General features: G+C 45.2%; 1 protein-coding gene across 2 annotated transcripts in view; it reads left to right on the top strand.

The window, feature by feature from the left end:
* Window positions 1-8,958: 8,958 nt before the first annotated feature.
* ARL8B (ADP ribosylation factor like GTPase 8B) overlaps window positions 8,959-19,464 on the top strand; it is a 38,918-nt gene continuing 28,412 nt past the window's right edge. Inside the window, exon 1 of one of the 2 annotated variants that reach the window (XM_016133147.2) lies at window positions 8,959-9,222. In XM_016133147.2, coding sequence (XP_015988633.2) covers window positions 9,100-9,222 — 123 coding nt within the window. In that variant the 5' untranslated portion in view covers window positions 8,959-9,099. The remainder of the gene's footprint in view (window positions 9,223-19,464) is intronic. The other variant, XM_016133148.2, reaches the window with a different exon arrangement.

Raw genomic sequence — 19,464 nt, 5'->3', positions numbered from 1 at the left:
GGGGCCCTGTTTTCTATCCTTGAATCGAGGAGGGTTTGTCTACAGTACAAGTGATGCCACATGGCTTCCAAAGATAAGTCATAAAGGAAATACCGTTCCTGCCTGGCTCTCTTGCGGGACACGTCCCTTTGGAGCCCTGAGCTGCCGTGCAGGAAGCCCAGATTCCCTGAAGCCACCACACTGGAGAGACCATCTGGAGAAACCACACAGCGACGGAGATGCCAGGGGAGTCCCTGGGCGGTCCAGCCACCCTCCCCACTTTGATCTGCCCCCGATGCTGAGAGGAGCAGGCACAAGTGGTTCCCACTGAATTCTGCCTAAATTGCAGATTCGTAAGCATACAAATATTGCCACTGCTCTCACTTTTTAATCACCTGCAGCACAGCAGCAGATCGCGAGAGCGCTGCGCGGCGTCTCGGCCATGGCCTCAGATTGGCCCTGCCCCGGGCACGCCCACGCCCGCTGCTCCAGCCGCGTGGGAAGGGTCGCTCTTCGTCCCCGCGCTTCCCCTCAGCTCTTTTCCCCTCCACTCATCAAATTCCACGTCCCTTCTCCCTTTTAGAACTTACCCCCAATCTTTGCTCTACCTGGTTTCCTTATTTTGTTTTCCTTCACAGCTATGGCTTTAACAGTACAGAAAATATCTTTTTTTTTTTGTCTTTAATAGGCCTTGGGAGGCCAAACAGTACGATCGGTTGACCCGAAGCCTTGTAGAATTAACGCACACACACAGGTTTTCAAAATGGAACAAAAGAAAATCTGAGTGGAAGAAGAGGAATAAAAGAATTTAGTGAAGGGAATGTTTTGGTCAATCACACACAATGAATTTTGACGTTCTGGGCTGAAAATTGAGAGAGGAAGTAACGTTCAACATGAAGGAAAGCAAGGTTCAAGTGCGAAAGGCCTCGTTTATTTCATTTTATTTTAATAAGAACACTTAACACGAGACCTAGCCCCTTAGCAAATTTTAAGTGAACAGTACGTAATTGCTGACCACAGCACAGTGCTGTCGGGCGGATCTCTGGAGGTTATTCATCTTAATTAACTGGAGTTTTATGCCTGTTAATTGATAATTACCCATTTCCTTTGCCTCCAGGCCCTGGTAACCACCACTCCAGTCTTGGATTTTTATGAATTTAACTGCAACTGGAATCGTGCAATAATTATCTTTCTGTGCCTGGCTTATTTCACTTAGCATAATGTTCTCGAGGTCCACCCATGTTGTCACACGTTGAAAATTTTTCCTTTTTAAAAGCTAAATTATATCTCATTGTAGGGTATATACCACATAGCCCCTAGTCAGCAGACAAGTCAAGAGGCCTCCATGAACCTTCAAGAGCCCACCTTGTTTCTAGCTCCCAGGGGGTTTTTCTGAGAGTTGTCTTATAATCAGAAAAATCCTCTCACAGCTTGGCCGTGTCCCATTGGATCACAGGTGGTGTCAGACCGTCAAAGAATGAGCAACTTCACTCTCTGAGGCTGTGTGGGGCATGAAGCCATTCAGAAGAGGCATTCCACACCACATGGTGGCGCACTGACCCGATCATAGCCTCTTTCGTAGTTAACTTAGATCCTAAATGAAGAAACATAAAGGTGGGTACTCAACTCAGGCTCTCTCCTGACCTTCAAGTCCCCCCCGAACAAGCACCAGGAGGCAGAGGGACTGCGTGGCAGCTGGGGAGATGTTTCACATCGCCCCTAATTCCCTTGTATCTCTGCAACAACCTCCGATCTCGAAACGGGTCTCTGGGCACGTTTGCCCTCGATGACTTGAAGGAACCAGGCTAATAGAGTGAAATGTCACAGCCAGACTTAGAGTTTGTAATTTACTTCTCTGCTCAGCATTGGAGCTTGGGAGAGGGCAGTGCGGCTGTCCTTGCTTTGCAAAACACAAAGTGATTTACAAATGGAGCAGAAGCGCGGGCCCGCCGACACCTGCATTGGATTCACCTGCTGAGAAACACATCTTGTTTAAAATACAAATAAATAGCTGCTCCCCCATGGGAGCAGCTTCCTCTGGTGACCCTTATGCACGCTGACACTCAAAAACCGCTGTAACGGCTCCTTTCTTCAAAAGGTGTGTGTGTGTGTGTGTGTGTGTGTGTGTGTGTGTGTGTGTGTAGCAGATGCACAATCTGTGTGCACGATCTCAAGGGCTTCGGGGGCAGCCATTCTTGGAAGAGGTGGAGCGGACGCCACTGCCCAGAAAGGAGGGTAAAATCAGCTCTTTATAGCCGAAAGCTTAAAGGGAAGGAGAGGGAGGCCAGCGCTGTCGTGAAGGAATTCATGCTGGTTAAATACGCACAGGGCACGGGTATTTCCATTACGTTCCCAGGATGCCACAGGAGGGTCACTGTGTTACTAAAAACAGATGATCGGGAACTGTGGTTTTCCTGACCCATCTGACGTTCTGACCACTAGAATGGACACTCCAAGAGGGGTTTGTTTGCTTGTTTGTTTGTTTGTTTGTTCGTTTTGTTCACTGATGTTCTCCTCAATGCCTGGGACAGTGCCTGGCACATAGTAGGGGCTTGATAAACGCTTGTTGAATAAAACTACAACTTCAAAGGATTCTCAATCTGTTGTTTTGTTTAAGCAGAGGGAAGAGGAAATTAACAGGAGATATCAAATCCATTTTCCACATGGAAGCATCCAGAATCTTTACCCCTGGCAATGACGGGAATCTTCGCTGAAACTTACGAATCAATCAGTGGTTTCAATTTCCAACCTCTGCTCGCGAGGCCGACTTCAATTTCCTGTTTAATGAAGGATAAGAACCCTGAAAACTGGAAGAAAAAATCAGTGTGTCCACCTTATTTCAGGTTGTAACTGAGCTCTGTGACAGAGGCTCTCATTAAAGGCTCACCAGGTGACAGGCTTGGGGCAGACCTCATCCGAGCCTTTGGACTGGACCCCGCACTGTCAGGATTCTTCCTGGGATTTCGCTTGTCTGGCATTTTCTGTTTGCTTCTCTGAGCCTCACCAGACAGGTCCTTAAACACTCACCCCCAGCTGGGTATTTTTCCCCTTTTCTCTCTAAGCAACAGCCAAACCCTCAAAGCCCAACACCCAGAGAGAATGAGTAGGGCATTTAAATTCAGTAGATTCTAGTTACATTAGGACAATCACGTTAAATCAAAACAGAACAATACAACTCCTTTAATGGCGGTTCGCTTGAACATTACATAGTAATGCTAATTGTGATATTAATGTTGCGATTTCTTGAGCACCTACTATGTGCCAGCCAAGTGCTTCGCAAACATAGGTTATATGTCATGTCAACAACAGGGACGTGAGCTTTAGAGACTGTCTCACTCGGTGGAACGAGGCAGGCTCATAAGTCCTGATATAAAGTTCCTACATTATTTTCAGGGCAACAAGGCAAGTTTCACAACAGCATGTTATACTTAATCTCATTAATAGAAAATATACATAAACATGTGCATATGCACGCATGTAACGTGTTTGTAAATATGTGAGAAGACTGTGCAGAAAACCTTGCAAACAAGCGAGTTACTTACCCTCCCTAAGCCTTGGTCTTTACATCTGTAAAGCAGGAGTAGTAAAAATATCCATCACAGAAAATTTGCAAGAATTAAATGAAACAGTCTATAAAAAGCATTTAGCACAGCGTCAGACACAAAAATGAGTCCTGATTCATTTTTTTGCTATTATTATTACTAAAGAAAACTCACCAAAGTGTCAACAATGATTGCCTCTAGGAAGTGCAGCTGGGGTGAGACGGGAGTGGGGGGAGGTGGGGGGGCGGAGGGGCGTTCGTATTTTCCACTTTATATTCATGTGGGTGAGTCGAAGTATTTATATCAACCAGATGCTACTTTTGTTATATATATCACATAAATTATTTTATTAAAAATTCTCTCATACATACATTTATTTCCCCAAATGCGTTTATCTTCTCCTACAAGCAAGCAGTAAAATAATAACGAACTCTCTCTCTTTTTCACTCTGAAAGGTCTACTCGGGTGTCTCCTCTGAAGCATATTTTTGGCTCCAGCGCAGTGCGCGGAGCTGGCTGTTCCGGACACCCTGAACCTGTCTTCTGCCGCCCTCCCTCCCAGCCCCGCACATCCACAGATCAGACCGCCCGCCTAGGCCAGGTCAACGCCATGGGTATTCTGGACTGACGCATCTATCCCGGAAGCTCCCAGGCCGCCCTTGAACTTGGCCTGGCAGCGGCCGAAAGCCCCTCGCGCAGCCCCGCGGGCCCGCGGCTCGCAGAGCGCCCTTCCGGCCGCGGGCTGCCGGGATCCGCCTGCGCTGTGCGCCCCGCGGCCGCCAGGGGGAGCGCCGAGGCGGCGGCGCGGGCTCGGGGACCGGGATGTCACCGCGACCCTCGCCCGCGCACCGGGATGTCGCACGTCAACGACAGGCATCCCTTTGGATGCCAGGCAGAAAATGACTTACGTCGCACGTTTCTACTCCTGTCCCTTCATTCCATCGTCAAAGGGGTTTAATAAAACCCATCTGGACAGTTGTCGAAGGAGAAGAGCCCCAATGTTTGAAGACGGGCTCCTGGGCGTTGTTGCTACGTTCACTGGGAAGCGGTGCCCTCCGCCCCTATCAGGTGTCAGAACGGAGCCAGACGCCAGGATGCCAAGTGGAGCGAGACAATCTCTGCCTTCGGAGGGCCTCAGTCGGACTAATAATATTAGGACAAAACTAATGATTGCAATGAAATCGCTTTATTCTGCTCTGGGCTGAAGCGCCAAATTAACAGATGTCACACGTCAACGTGATCCCCACGCAGGGCTTGCAAAAGGGATGCTGAACCTTTCACCCCGCTGAGGATAGGGACCCAGAGAGAAATTAAAAAAAAAAAAAAAAAAAAGGATAGCGTTTGCAGAGAGCCGCCCATGAGTCACTTTAAAGCTGGGTAAAGGGACTTTAAAGGCATCCCCTTAGAGAGGCTGGGGGACACAGTACACTCCTGCCTAAGTGATCTAAAATGTGGCGCCGGGGCTGACTGAGGGACAAAAAGACATGACCACAGGGAGGCAGTCTTGTCCCCATGGTTTATGGAGACAACTTACGGCGTTTCCAGGTGACCAGATGAGGATCGCCCGCCAGAGGGGACTGGGGTCGGGCTGTCTTAGGGCTTCTCCTGGCGGAGTGAAGAGGCCTCAGCAGGAAAAAGAACAATGGCGGTGTTTACCAACCCTCCTCGCCTGAAGGGCCGCTCCTCTGCTCCCACCTAATGGTACCCTTTGCCCCAGAGGGGATTTAAAAGACAAGACTGTGGGAAATAAATAAATATTTATTTCTAATCCAATTGTTTTCAACTGGGGGCAATTTTGCCCCCCAGGGACATCTGGCAGTATGTGGAGACATTTGTGGTTGTCACAACTGAGGGCAGGGGTGTGCTACTGACACCTAGTGGACGCAGGCTGCAGATGCTGCTGAAGATGCCCGGGGCTGCTGTCCACAACACAGCCATTCAGTCCCAAAGGCCAACACTAGTGCTGAGCTTGAGAAACCTGGCCTTGACATTGCAACCACAGGACTGTTGACGGGCTCCTAAAATGCCAGCAAGGACAGCCCAGAGAGGACTCCCAGGGCACGTGGTCGCAGACTGCAAGCCGTCAGAAGAGGGGGAGTATGCCTGTCATTTTCTGGGTAGCATGGCTGTCGCGGGAACACAGCCTAGGGAATTTCCACAGGAGGCGCTGGAATCCGGGATGTCAGAAGGAAGAACGATGCCGTTTAGCGAGCACTGTCTACAGCAGAGCGCTGGGCTGAGACTTGGTTACGTTGTCACATTTGACTCTCATGACAGCCCTGAGAGGTAGGTATTATGATCACCGTTGCAGGCTCAGAGGGGTAAAGTAACTTGCCAGAAGTCAGAAATGAGAGAAGTGGGATGCAAACCCGCACGTCTAGGCTCTAAAATCCCTGCTTTCCCCATCAAACCATGCACCGCCTAGTCATCAAATCCCCCCAGAAAGCAGTGAAAACCTGGGTGAAGCAGAGACACGCTTCAAAAAAAAAAAAAACAAACAAAAAAAAAACGATTCTTCTATCCCGTACCTCTGCGTTCCTTTCTGTATCTATCACTTTGTCGCGTTTTCTTTCATCTCCCTACCTTTCCTCATTGCCTTCATAGATACACTTCCTATTGTTGTTGGTGTTGTTTTGGTTCTTACAGAGCATTTGACAGAAACTCAGATCCAACTGGCTGAAGGAGAGTGAGATTGGTCATCTCACGTAATTGAAAAATTCGGAAGAACACCTTCGGGCCTGGCTGAGCAGGGTGCACCAACAAACGAAAATCCTGTGGACCCTTTTCTCCTCTGTCAAGTGGCCACGTGGATGTTTCTGAGTCTGCTGAGGTTCCTTTTTTCTCAGTTGTGTGCGTGCATGTGTGTGTGTGCGCCATTCAATGTTTCTTTGTTTCTTCTAAATGTTTAAAATCATGGGCAATCAAGATGTAGTTCTATAGTGTAGCGGTGAGCACGTCTGCTTTACATGCAGAAGGTCTTGGGTTCGTGTCCCAGTGGAGCCATGGTCCATGGTCTACAGCCATGCCACCCTGAACTAGCCCGATGTCTGATCTCAGAAGCTAGGCAGGGTCGGGCCTGCTTAGTACTTGGATGGGAGACCACCTAGGGAGACCAGGTGCTATAGGCATAGAGTAAAAAACAAAAATCATGGACAATCGAAGTTGAAAATGGTATCTTTGTGATGCATAGTCAGAGCAGAGAGGATTTCGAGGGCGTGCTGTGTGCCCTATTTTGTTTGCTGCAGCAAGGGTGGATTATGTGACATCGTGCATTTGTCAAAACCCGTAGAATCTACAATACGAAGAGAGAACCCTGAGGTAAACCATAGGCTTCGGTTACTAATAGCATAGCAATGTTGGTTCATAAATTGTAACAAATGGAACAAATGTAATTAGGAAAGCGACTTGGGCAGGGGCAGGGGTTGGGAACTCTGTACTGGCTGCTCGATTTCCTGTGAAACTCGAAGGCCTCTAAAAACATCAAAGCTATTAAAAAAATAATTTATTTTCCCATGCTGGAATCCATTTCTGAACATTGCAGTCTGGCTGCAATGAAATCATAAGGTTTCAGAGATGAGAGGTTCTTAAATTTTATTTTATCCAGACCCTTTACTTTATAGACAGGGAAAGTGAAGCCCAGAGGAAGGGAAGCGACTTGCCCAAGGTCACACAGCTATTTCACTTTTAAAGCCAGGATAGGAGCTTTTCATTCACAATAAGGCTTTTCCTTCCTAGCAAAGTGCTCCTGGCACTACGCCACACTGCTCGAGTATTTATTTTCTACCTTTCAAAAAACATTTTTAGTTTCTTATATTTTTCTTAACATCTTATTTTTTCCCCTTAAAATGGGGTTGACTACCTCAGTTTTAGAATGAAGAGGCATGTTCCTTCTAAAGATGACTCTCTAACTGGTTCATGCTTCACTTTTCCTCAAGGCCAACACTCTTCCTTTAAAAGACAGAGCTGACATTCTGGCCCTTGCACATTTGGGCTGATTATCTGTATGACCTGGAGTGACATCCATGGTTAATGAAAAATTCTGGCTCCAGGACTGACTTGACCAAAATGCAGAAGTGTCCTGTGGCTAAGGCCCAGGTGCGGTCATTTTCAGATGCTCTGAGATTGGTAATCAGGCCGGTTGGAACTTATGGAATGTGTCACACCCATTTCACTCTTTGTCCAAAACTATCATCCCATTAGACAAAACAAATGCCTAAGAGATGAGATTTCCGGGTCCCCATACTGATCGACTTATTTACTCAAAACGACTTTATTGATTTAGGTAGAAATGGTCCTTGTCCGTAAGCAGATTCAGCTTTATAATCCGGTTCCCCGCAGATGTTCCCACCTCTGGAACCCAGGTTTCCGATTGCTGGCAGCTGCAACACCTCCTCTCCGCCTCCGTTGCCGCCTGGCCTTCTCTCCTCCTGCGTCTGTGTCTCTTATAAGAACACCCGTCATTTGGGATTAAAGGCCCACCCTCCTCCGGCATGACCATCATATCTGATTACACCTGCAAGGTCACATTCTGAGGTTCTGGGGTTAGGACGCCATTGCTTTTGAGGGGAACACAATTCAACTCATAAAGGCTTCCTAGAGCCAACTCTCCACGTAGAGCTAGAACAGAGGCCAGCCCTGTCCCCTGCTGCTCAGCTCTCTTCGTAAAGCTTGGTACTATCACATATTTTTAAACTATATTAGGTGTCTCCTCACTAGAATGTAAGCTCCATGAGGGCAGGGATTTTTTTTTATTTTTTATGCTTACATCACCTAGTCTTCCTAGGTGGTCTTCCATCCAAGCGCTAACCAAGCCCGACCCTGCTTAGCTTAGGTGATCCGACGAGATCGGGCTTGTTCAAGGAACTGTTTTTATTTGAAAACTTTGCAGATGTTTTTATTTATTTTTTAAATTAAACTTTTGAACAGGTGACTCATTTACATAGTTGGAAGTCAAAATAATATAGAAAGCTATCTAGAGAAGTCTCGTTCCTATTCTTGCCTAGCAGAGCAGAGCAGAACAGAGCATAGTAACTATAGTATAGCATAGTAACTATGGTATGGCATAGCACAGTAACTAGAGTATAGTTCATTTAATCAGCTCCCTACTGATAGACACACTTGTGGCTTCCCATCTTTGGCTACTAGCAAAAATGTAAGATAGGGATTTTTGTGCTGAACCCCAGGTCATGAACATTCGCTGTCCATAAACAACTGCAGAAAGAATGAGTGATGGATTAACCAACACCTCCGAGCGCAGGAGGGCGCGGTAGAGAAGGCGGCGGGGCGCGGGCGGCCGGCGCGCGGTGCCGCCCGGAGGCCCCAGCAGGTGGCGCTGCAGGCGGCGGACGCGCCTGGCCGGGCGCGCCTCGCCGCTCTTGCCGTGGGAGCGGCGGCGGCGCGGGGACGAGCGGGGGGGAGGGCGAGTCATATGACCCGCTGGGCTTCCTGGCTCCGGCCGCCGCCGTCCGCCCGCGTCCGCCCGTGTCGCGCCGGGGCCCGGAGGAGCCGTTGGGGGGTCCGGGCCGAGGCCCGCTCGAGGGGAAGCCGCCGCCCGCCCGCCCGCCGTCCCCGCCGCCATCATGCTGGCGCTCATCTCCCGCCTGCTGGACTGGTTCCGCTCGCTCTTCTGGAAGGAGGAGATGGAGCTGACGCTGGTGGGGCTGCAGTACTCGGGCAAGACCACCTTCGTCAATGTCATCGCGGTGAGTGTCCGCCCGCCGCGCCGGCCGGGGCGCGCCGGGCGCGGCGGGGGCGGGGCGGGGCCGGGGCCGGGGCCGGGGCCGGGGCCGGGGCCGGGGCCGGGCCGGGCCGCGGCCTCCCGCGCGTCGGCGGCCGGGGTGCGGCGCCCTGTCGGCGGCCGAAGGCTGCGCTCGGCGTCGCCGTGCTCCCAGGGCCCCGCGCGGCGGGCGGCGGGAACGGCGCCCTGGGACTTGCCACGTTTTTAAAGCGCTCGGGAGTGGGGGGTGGGGGTGGGGATGGGGGTGGGGGGCGCCCGGGGGGAGGTTGGGGTTTCCTCGGGGTTCGCTTCGCGGGGGGCAACGGAAGGGTTAATTCACTTTCCCGGAGGGTGGGACTTGGCGAGCCCGTCGGTCCTGCGAGAAAGCTGGAGAATCGAGGGGCTCGCCCAAGGCGCCACCCGGGACGAGGAGCCCCGGTGCGGGCTCGCTCCCCGATTCTGGGCGCAGCTTGCCCCCGGTAATTCGGCTGCGGGGTCTCACTCGATTCCCCCGGGGACCGAGGCCGCGGCGGGGGCTGCTGCTCTGGCGGGCGGACGCCGGGGAGGGCGGCCCCGCCGGCCCAGCGCGCTGCCCGGCGTTGATGAAGCCAGGCGGTTAGGGCGTCTCTGCTCCTCCGGGGCTCGTGGCCCTACGCGGGAGACCAGACGGGTCTGTAGGCGGCAGAAAGTTAACTGCCTTGGAAAACAGGGCTTCGTCTTGCGTGAGGGTATTTCCCTGGGCAGGAACAGCTTATTGCAGGCCCGGGGACTCACAAACAGCGTGGTCTCTATGCCGGAGTGATTGAGTTCAAGGGCGATTATTAAATTTGGCTTATTTGTGGGCACCATACATGCAAAAGAGTCTCATGGGTGTTTGTTTAGAGCCCAGGAGTTGCCGTGACTCAGGCTTAGCCCGTAGGGGCTTGTACTTGTCAGGATCCTCTTTAGAACTATTCCAAAGAGAGGTGGCTGCACTTCATCCACCTTTGAGATGACGCTTGGACTCCCATTTAATGGGAGACTGCTGCCCAACTGGTTTGGTCACAGGAATGATTCAAACACAGCTCCCTTGTTAGAGGAAACAGGCGACTTGTGACTCTTAGTCCTTGCAATAATGAAGCAGCAGGAACGAATAAGACTTGGAGGAAAAGAGAGGAACAGAAATACAGTTTCCTTTGAAGAATGTTGCATATGAGTATAAAGAAAAGTTTCCTCTTTGGTTCTTTTTGTAATTCAGTTTTATTTGGCTTTTATTTACCATTCAACAGGTATAGTAGGGCGGAATATGTATGTAATACCACTAAAGTTAATAAGGAAAAACTTTGAGCCAAGTATCCATGTTAGAACTTTTATACGATACGAAAAACACCAACCTGAGTGTAGATGAGCTCAGTGAACTGTAAATTTTCTGATATTCCCTTGAGGTAAGAACTGGAGTCTCCTTGTAAATCCTATTCTTTTGACAAGACTGGATCAATTTATAGTGTAGGTGGGTGTGTTACTGCAATCAGTTGTATTCGTTGCAGACAAGTGGTTATGCTTGGGAAACAAACAAAACTTTGGCAAGTCATCGAGGAACTCAGAACCCTGTAGCTTGATAACAATGAGCGCCCTGGGTTCCCGTCTGCCTCTGGCTCCTTATCAGCCTGTATCCTTTTTAGGTCTTCGCTTTTTCATCTCTTAAGTGGAGATAACAATATGTTTCTCGCAGACTTGCTCTAAGGAGTTAGTGAAATGACAGCTATGAAGTGACTAGCATCATGCCTGCCCATAGAAGGGGCTAGGTAGATGGTAAACTGTTATTATTTGTGGCGTGTACCTTCCTTTAATGCAGAAAAATTGTTTTGAAAAATATTAAGAAGGGAATTAGCTGGGGTCATTCCTTCTTTAAATCTCTGTATATATCCAGTGGGCTGCAGTAGTGGATTTGTGGATTTTGGCAGGTAGCACACCACGTCACACACACATACACACACACACCCCTTCGTTTTGTTTTTTCATTAAAGATTTTAATAACAAAACTTCTGGAAAGCTGTTGAACTCAAAGTGAACCAGTGGTTCCACTAATCTTTTAACATGAGACTTTTTTTTTTTTGAATTATGATGTGGGTAATTCTTTTAAGAAAAAAATCTGGACTGTAATTGACTATGTATTGGCTAAGATCCTGAAAAAAAAAGACGTCAGTAAATTTCATACTTTTTCTTTTTAAACCTCAAACTCTAGCCTAATCTGTGATTCTCATAGAATGTATTGAGGACGGGGAAAAGGTTAGTAATTAAAGATGATTTTTCAGACTTTTAGATAGAAGCAATGTGTCCAAAATAGTAAATTTACCATTATCTTTTTAAAAGATCAGTGGTACTGTTCTTTATATTTTATATATAAAATGTGTGTTTTATAGATTCAGATCCAGGTGTGTCGAGCACCATGTGTCACTGTTCACATTCGACAGTAACACCCCTGGTATGAAAAGTTTCAGGTGAAGCCAATTTTCTTTCAGTAAAAATCAACTCTTGTAAACATTAGATTAAAATGTGGCTGTATATTCTGCCTAAAAAGTTGAAAAGATAATAATAGATGTTATTTAACGTATTCAAATGGTTTGTGAAGCCAACATATGTATATGTAGTGTTTGGTCCATTCGTAAATTTGGCAGTTTACTTATAAAGAGTTTCAGTCCTAAAATTCATATTCTTATCCTTTTAAAACTGAAATTATACTTTATTTTATCTAACATAGTAGTAGAGGCACTTGATATATATAGTGTTCTCTTTGTTTTGGATATTAACAAAAGAAACGCTTCTAGTCTTTAATGTTCTCGTTCGCGTTAGGGAATGAAATAGCGCCCATTGCTAAGTGTTCTGGCAGTTATTGCACAATAAATCATGTGCCCTGTCTGTGTAATGTATGTGGAGCAATCTTTAATTTTTAACCGAGACTTTTATATGGGTTAGAAGATAGTCGCTAAGAAATGTTTCATAGGATCTACCAAAATGTCAGAAGATACACTTTATAGACATTGTGTATTTTTTAAATGAGTAGTAGTATAAAAAAATTGTCTACATTTTTGTGAAGTGTTGATACCACCCACAAAGGTTAATTCAAGGATGAGAATTAGGAAAAGGAGATATTTCAGAAGATTGTAGAAATCCGAACCTAGAATTATTTTTTTACCCTCATTTTATAGATGTAGCTAGGAGAAAGGTTCAATGAAATTCCTAAGGCCACAAAGCTCATTAGTAACAGATAAAGTTAGAACCCAGGGCCAGTGCACTCTCTGCCTTTCCTGTCTGCCTCTGCAGATCCCGTCGAGGTGAGAGCCATAGAGCTGTGAATTGAAACACCTTAATTCTTTAAAATATTTTTATATATAAACTCCTCTTAGAAATCTGGATAGCAGTTTAAAGCCAAGCACCTTAAATCAGGTTTACAAAAATTTGAAGAATGAATATATGTGTGTGTGTATTTGAGGACATGAATTAGGGGAAGAATGATAATTTATGGAAAGCAGAAGAAGTGGAATATTATATTATGTTGGGACATTTAAATAACTGGCTAACAGGCATGGTTAGGTTATGGAACTATGCTCAATATCTTTAAAAAGTAAAAATAGTTCTGTGTTTTAGCAGAGTACTTATTTAATTATTTAGAAGTAAGAATAGCAAAACAGTTTTTAAAGAAAAGTTGCTGTGGCTCGAGTTTAAAGTTTAACAAATCTCAGACTAGACTGTAGATGCCAGCCAGCCTCCCAGTGAGGAATTCTCCCAGTACTGAGCGAGTCGTGGGGCGTGAGGCATCCTGCCCAGCAGCCTCTCTTCAGAGGTCCTTACCCTCCAGCCCAGCCCCTCTTCCCGCTGCTGTTCCCGGACACCTAGAATCTCAAAAGCCCAGTGTGCAGCTTGGTGGTTTGACTTACGTACATCGCGCAGTGATCACCACAATGGGTTCAGCTAACACCCACCTCCCCATGAAGAAAATATAGAAAGAAAAAGGAAAGAAGGGGGATCGGTTCTCCTTACCGTGAGGACGCAGGGTGTACTCTCAACAACTTTCCTAGGACTTATTTTATTTTGTAACTGAAAGTTTGTACTTTTTGACCACCTTCCTCTAGTTCCCTCTTCCCCACTAGCCCGAGCTCTTTTTCTATGAGTTTGGTTTTTTTTTGGTTTTTGTTTTTTACATTCCACATATAAATGAGACCATACAGTATTTGTCTTTCTCTGTCTAATTTATTTCACTTAGCATAACGCCTTCAAGGTGCATCCATGTCGTCACAAATGGTAGGCTTTCCTCATTATTTATGGCTGAATAACGCTCCATCTTCTGTATATGTTACAGTTTCTTTACGCGTTCTCCCACCAGTGGAACTTAGGTTGTTTCCATGTCTTGGCTTTTGTAAATAATGCTACTATGAACATGGGGGTGCAGATATCTTTTTGACTTAGTTTTCATCTCCTTTGAGTCTATTCCTAGAAGTGGAATTGCTGGATCATATGGTAGCTTTATTTTGAATATTTTGAGGATTCTCCATACTGTTTTCCATAGTGACAATTTACAGGCCCACCAACAGTGCAGGAGGGGTCCCTTTTCTCCTCATCCAAGCCAGCATTTGCTGTCTCTTGCCCTTTTGAAGATGGCGGTTCCAGCAGGCGTGAGGCGATCGATACTGCGTTTCCCTAATGACTAGTGATGCTGAGCAGCTTTTCATGTACATGTTGGTCTTTCATGTGTCTTCTCTGGAGAAGTGTCTATTCAGGTCTTTGGCCTGTTTCTCCTTGTGTTGTTATTTTCGTTTTTTACTATTGAGTTGCTATTGAGTTGTATCAGTTATTTTTATATTTTGGATATTAACCCCTTACCAGATATGTGATTTGCAAATATTTTTTTTAACCATTCCATAGGTTGTCTTTTCACTTTTTTGATGGTTCCTTTTGCAGAAGCTTTTTTGTTTGATGTAGTCCCACTTGCACATTTTTTATGTTGTGGCTTGTGCTTTCGGTATCAAATCCAATAAATTATTACCGAGACCCATGTCAAGGAGCTTTATTTCTAGATTCATTGTTTCAAGTCTTACATTTAAATCTTCAATCCACTTTAAATTAATTTTTGCTAGAGGCTTATGATGTGGGTCCAATTTCATTCTTTTACACGTGAATTTCCAATTATCCCAGCGCCATTCTTTTAAGACACTGTCTTCTCCACTGAGTGTTATTGGCCCCCTTGTCAAATAGTAGTTGATCATACATGCTTGGGCCTGTTTCTGTTCTATGCCAGTACCGTGCTGTCGGTGACTATGGCTTCATAGTATAGCTTGAAATCAGGAAGCGTGGTGCTTCCCGCATTGTTCTTTCTCAGAATGCTTTGACTATTTGGATCTTTTGTGGTTCTGTACAAATTTTAGGAGTGTGTTGTAGTATGATCATTTCCTCATCATCGGATGTTGAGTGGGATCCAGGGTTTGGCTGTCGTGCATCAGTGTGATCTGTGTTTCCTGAGGATGGGTTCCAGAGCTGGCGTCACTTGATAACAGTTACTTTAGCATCTACCAATGTACTAGACTTATGATAAGAATATATCTTGAGTCGAAATTTGTTGGCTTATGAATGTGGTGCGGCTGAGTTTATTTGGAATATGTTGAAATCAAGCGGCTACATGAGTTGGAATGGCATAGAAGAACTGAAAGCCGAAGTAGGTTCGAATCATGACTCCACCTGTGTTATTTTTGTCACGTTATTTAACTCCTCAATGTCTATTTATTTGTAAAATGGAAATAATAGTACTTTCTATCTCAAAGAGTTGTTATGAGTTGATACGTATAAAACACCTTGTACAGTGTTCAAAACAAGGCGCATAGGAAGTGCTTCGTAAAAGATTACCATAATATGACCTCCTCGAGGGCAGGGATTTCTGTCTGTTTTGTTCACGATGTATTCCAGATGCCTGAAACAGTGCCTGCCATGCACTCGGGGCTCAGTTTCAAATGGACAAATATTATATTCAAAATATAAAATTAAGAAACAATGTCATATGAATCCATAATGTTTCAGAATGCCAAGTGTAGCATAATGTCAAGAATGAGAATTCTGGAGTCTGGCAGATTCTGACTTGAATATGGACTCGGCTGTTTATCACTTGCGTTAGCGTCTATTTTTCATTTCTTCCTCTTATGTAAAATGTAGACGATCATAGAACTGCCTGGTAGGATACTCGTAAGAATTAGATAATGATCTATGCAAGGTGGTTAGCACAGTGCCTGGCCTATAGAAAGCACTCAATAAATGATGACTGTTACGTATTAGGAGTAAGATGTAATTATTAGCTTTTATGTTCAATTACCGTTTCGATTTTTCTTGGTTGTATTTTAAATAGTAGTAGCTTTTTTGTTTACGAAATAAGCCTTTTCTCTTTTGTTTCAATTCTTGGGGAAATTTTGAACTTTATAATTATCATGTTGAATTTAATTGAAAGCAGATGGGTCCGGTGGGAAAAATGCTTTAGCTTCCAGTATAGACTGATAATTGTTGATGGACCTACCAATAGTTCTTCCTTTTAGAAGAGGAAATTAGATCTGATATACTTCTCCTTGGTACATAATTACAGTATTTGTTGTGGAAACAGTCTGGAATGGAGTAGGAAATATGAGTTGTCCTTTTGATTGTTTTATTACTGACTGATGGACTATGGACAAGTCATTTAACCTCGCTGTTTTTCACTTTGATGTTGGTGAAGGTTGTGAGAACCTTGCTGATAGTGAGTGCTTTCTTGTACCTGCAATTAGAACTCTTAGGCATCGATCAGAGATAAATAAAAGTATGAGGGCTCCGATACAAAGTGCCGGTCACAAAATCCCAGCCTCTCGCCAGGAGGAAACAGATGGTTTGCAGCTTTCTGGTGAGAGATGGAGAAGTAGCCTGACCCCAGCAGGAGGAAAAGAGCGGCCCTTGGAGACGGTGTCTGCCCTCTAGGATCTAGGTATTTCTGCACAAGTTTGGATAAGAGCATGATATTGCCATTCATTCGCATGTGTTGGTTGTAATATTTTAAACCCCAGTTTAAGATTCTGGTGGTTTTAATGACTGTTGACAGCTGCGAATTTGCAAGCCCCGATGGGCAGTGTGCTGTGTGACTGTCAGCCCGTTCTCTCACAGATGAGAAGTGGGCGCATGCGCGCTGGCCCTGAAGGCGCTTTCAGCAGAGTTCCCGCTCTCAAGGCGGCTTAAGGTCTGGTTTGAACACTGATCACTAGAACTACTTTTTATTTTTTCTCTGGAAAGCTCATTTTGTCTGGAGAATGTTTTAATGGACATCTGTAGACATCATTATTTACTTCAGCATCAGATAAAAACTAGGAAATGGAGTAAACCTCTTTTTTTCCCTCAAATCTAGCTGTTTCACTCCACTAAATTTTGGTTTCCTTATTTTGCTCTTATTATTTCCTCATTCAATGACCGAATTTAAAAAAATCATTTGTTTCTTAAAAAGAATACACAGAATCCATTGTGCTGTTTAGTAAAATGTCCAGATATACAAACAGAAAAAAATAATCTTTAATACCATTGATTTAATTGCTATTAACATTAAGCTGTATGTCCTTCCAGGTTTTTCCCCATCCCTTTATGTGTACAAATATAATCGAAATATAACGTTATATTAGTTTCAGGTAAATAACGTAATGGTTTGATATTTGTGTACATTGTTGAAGGATCACAGTAAGTCTGGTTAACATCCATCACCACACAGATTTCTTTTCTCATGATGAGAATTTTTAAATTGTTTTTTTTTAATCTTTAAGAGCTTATGTGAGCCAAACTGATGACATGTTGGAAGCAAGATCTCAAATGCTTCTCGAGAAATTTTAAGATCTACTCTGTTAGCAACTTTTAAATATGCAATATAGTATTATTAACTATAATCACCATGCCGTGCAGTGCATCCCAGGACTTATTTATTCTATAACTGGAAGTTCGTACTTTTTGACCCCTTCACCCATTTCGCCCACCCCTCACTTCTGACAACCACCAATATATTTTCTTTGTCTATGGGTTCAGGTTTTTTTGTTTCTTTGTTTTTGTTTTTTTAGATTCCACATGTCAGTCAGTTTTGACCAAGAACTACACGGCAAACAAAAACTTTATTTGGGGATCTTGTAAAGAATTACAAATCCAGGAGACACAGATTGGGTAGAAACTCCAGCTGTGTTCTGAGGGGGAAAGAAGGAGACCGAGTTTATAAAGACAAAAGTGAAGCTTCCAGAAGGATAGCACAAGCCGCTCTGATTGGTGCCGGCGGGCAGACCTCATCTGTCAGTGCTCGTGGCTATTGCTTGGTGACGAGCTTCTTTTTAACAGAGTTCAGTGATGCAGACCCAGCTCTAAGAGCTGTATCAGGATGTAGCCATTTCAAAAGTGTAAAAAGTTAATTTCACATGTAGGGGCTCTGTTAGCTCAGCTTCCTGGAGGCCTCCCTGCTCCATTTCAGATGGCTCTCTTGACAACACCAACTCCAGTTTTCTGTTTTTCTTCCACAGACATAAGTGAGATCATAAAACATTTGTCTTTTTCTATCTGACTTAGATTACTTAGCATAATGCCCAGTGCATCCTTTCTTCACAACGGTGTGAGAGGCAGGCTGTGCATACACGTGTCGTACACACACTGTACATACAGCAGTCCCATGTAGTCTGCTTGATTTGTCCACTTTGATGGCTAATAGGCAGCTCAAGTCCCGTCAGTATAAGATGGAACTCTTGATCCCTTCCTCAATCCGGAGAACCAACATCTACCCTTCTCTAAAAATATTAAATCAAATGAATGTTACAGGCTTTAATTAACCCTTATATATATTTTTTGGTTACATTATCATTTTTCACTGTTGAGTGATCGAAATGTTTGTTTCTGAAATTTTCTTTAGCATTCCGGAAGCGAGCCAAACAGTATGGCCAGTTTTAACCCTTAAAGTTTCCATCCTAGCTATAGTAGTTGTCTTCCCAAGTCATGATTCATCATCATTTTTACCACACTTACCACCGTCATAAAGTACTTGTTTATTGTCTTTGCCTCTTTATGAATGTAAGTTCGGGGGGGGGGGGGCTTTGTCTCCCTCTCTCTTTTTTAAATTATTTATTATTTTTTACACCTACAGCACCTGGTCTTCCTAGTAGGTGGTCTCCCATCCAAGTACTAACCAGTCCCGGCCCTGCTTAGCTTCAGAGATCAGACATCGGGCCTGTTCAGGGTGGCGTGGCTGTAGATCATGGACCGTGGCTCCACTAGGGCACGAACCCAGGACCTTCTGTGTGTAAAGCAGACGTGCTCACTGCTACACTGTGGAGCCATGTTCTGTTTGTGTGCTTTAAACATAAAGGTTATCTGATCTCTGGGATTTTTCTGAGGTGCTGGGTAAACATGTAGATAGTGTCAGATTCAGAATATCATTTTTCTTGTCAGGTCACTACATTACTGATCGTTTTACCAGTGGTTGAAAAGACAAAGCGTGATCCTCAGTCCGCAGGTCCCAGTTAGGTGTCTGCTTGGAGACTCAGCGTGGTCTTTTGTGGATTCACAGTGCTCAGAGTCACCAGCTGACTTTGAGCGAGTGGACATTACCATGAAACAGGAAAGGCAGTGGCCGTGTTGTTCTTATAGGCCGCGGACACAGAGGTCATCTCTAGATGACCTGCTAGTTCTTAATCATTCTCCTCTCTCCCCAGCACATGGGGCATTCAGTGAAGATCTTTTCACTTGTTTAGCTAATCAAACAGTTGGCTGTTTTGTGAAGTGCTTTCACACGCACTGCACGGTATGAGTCTTTCAGCCTCCTCGTTAAGTAGATATTCGTTGGCTCATATAAAGTAAAGTAAAGTGACACAGTTTTCAGATAGGTCTGGAATTCAACTCCATCTCTCACACTGAATGTTCTCTTCCGTTGGACAAAAAGGTGGGTTATGCTGAGTCCATGTTTACAGACAGATCCTTTAGGATCTTGCTTTGCCTTCTGATAAGGACAGCCCTTCCGAGTCCTGTGCCCGAGGCCACTTTGAAAACTGGACATGACCTGCTGTGATATTCCACGTGTGTTTTTAGCTTTCTTTGCCCCCGTTGCCCAGTGCTTTAACTCTGCGTTAGTGGTAGTTTTCCTACTTCCCTATTCCGTCCTTCCTAGGAACACAAAAATTGGGGGTTTTGGGGTTTGGTTTTTTTCGGCAGGCTCTGGAGGGGAGCTTCACTT

Source organism: Rousettus aegyptiacus, unplaced genomic scaffold, assembly GCF_014176215.1.
Source record: "Rousettus aegyptiacus isolate mRouAeg1 unplaced genomic scaffold, mRouAeg1.p scaffold_m13_p_4, whole genome shotgun sequence".
NCBI classification, from domain to species: Eukaryota; Metazoa; Chordata; class Mammalia; order Chiroptera; family Pteropodidae; genus Rousettus; species Rousettus aegyptiacus.
Note: the sequence above shows the minus strand (reverse complement) of the source record. Positions and strands in the feature narration are given on the sequence as shown.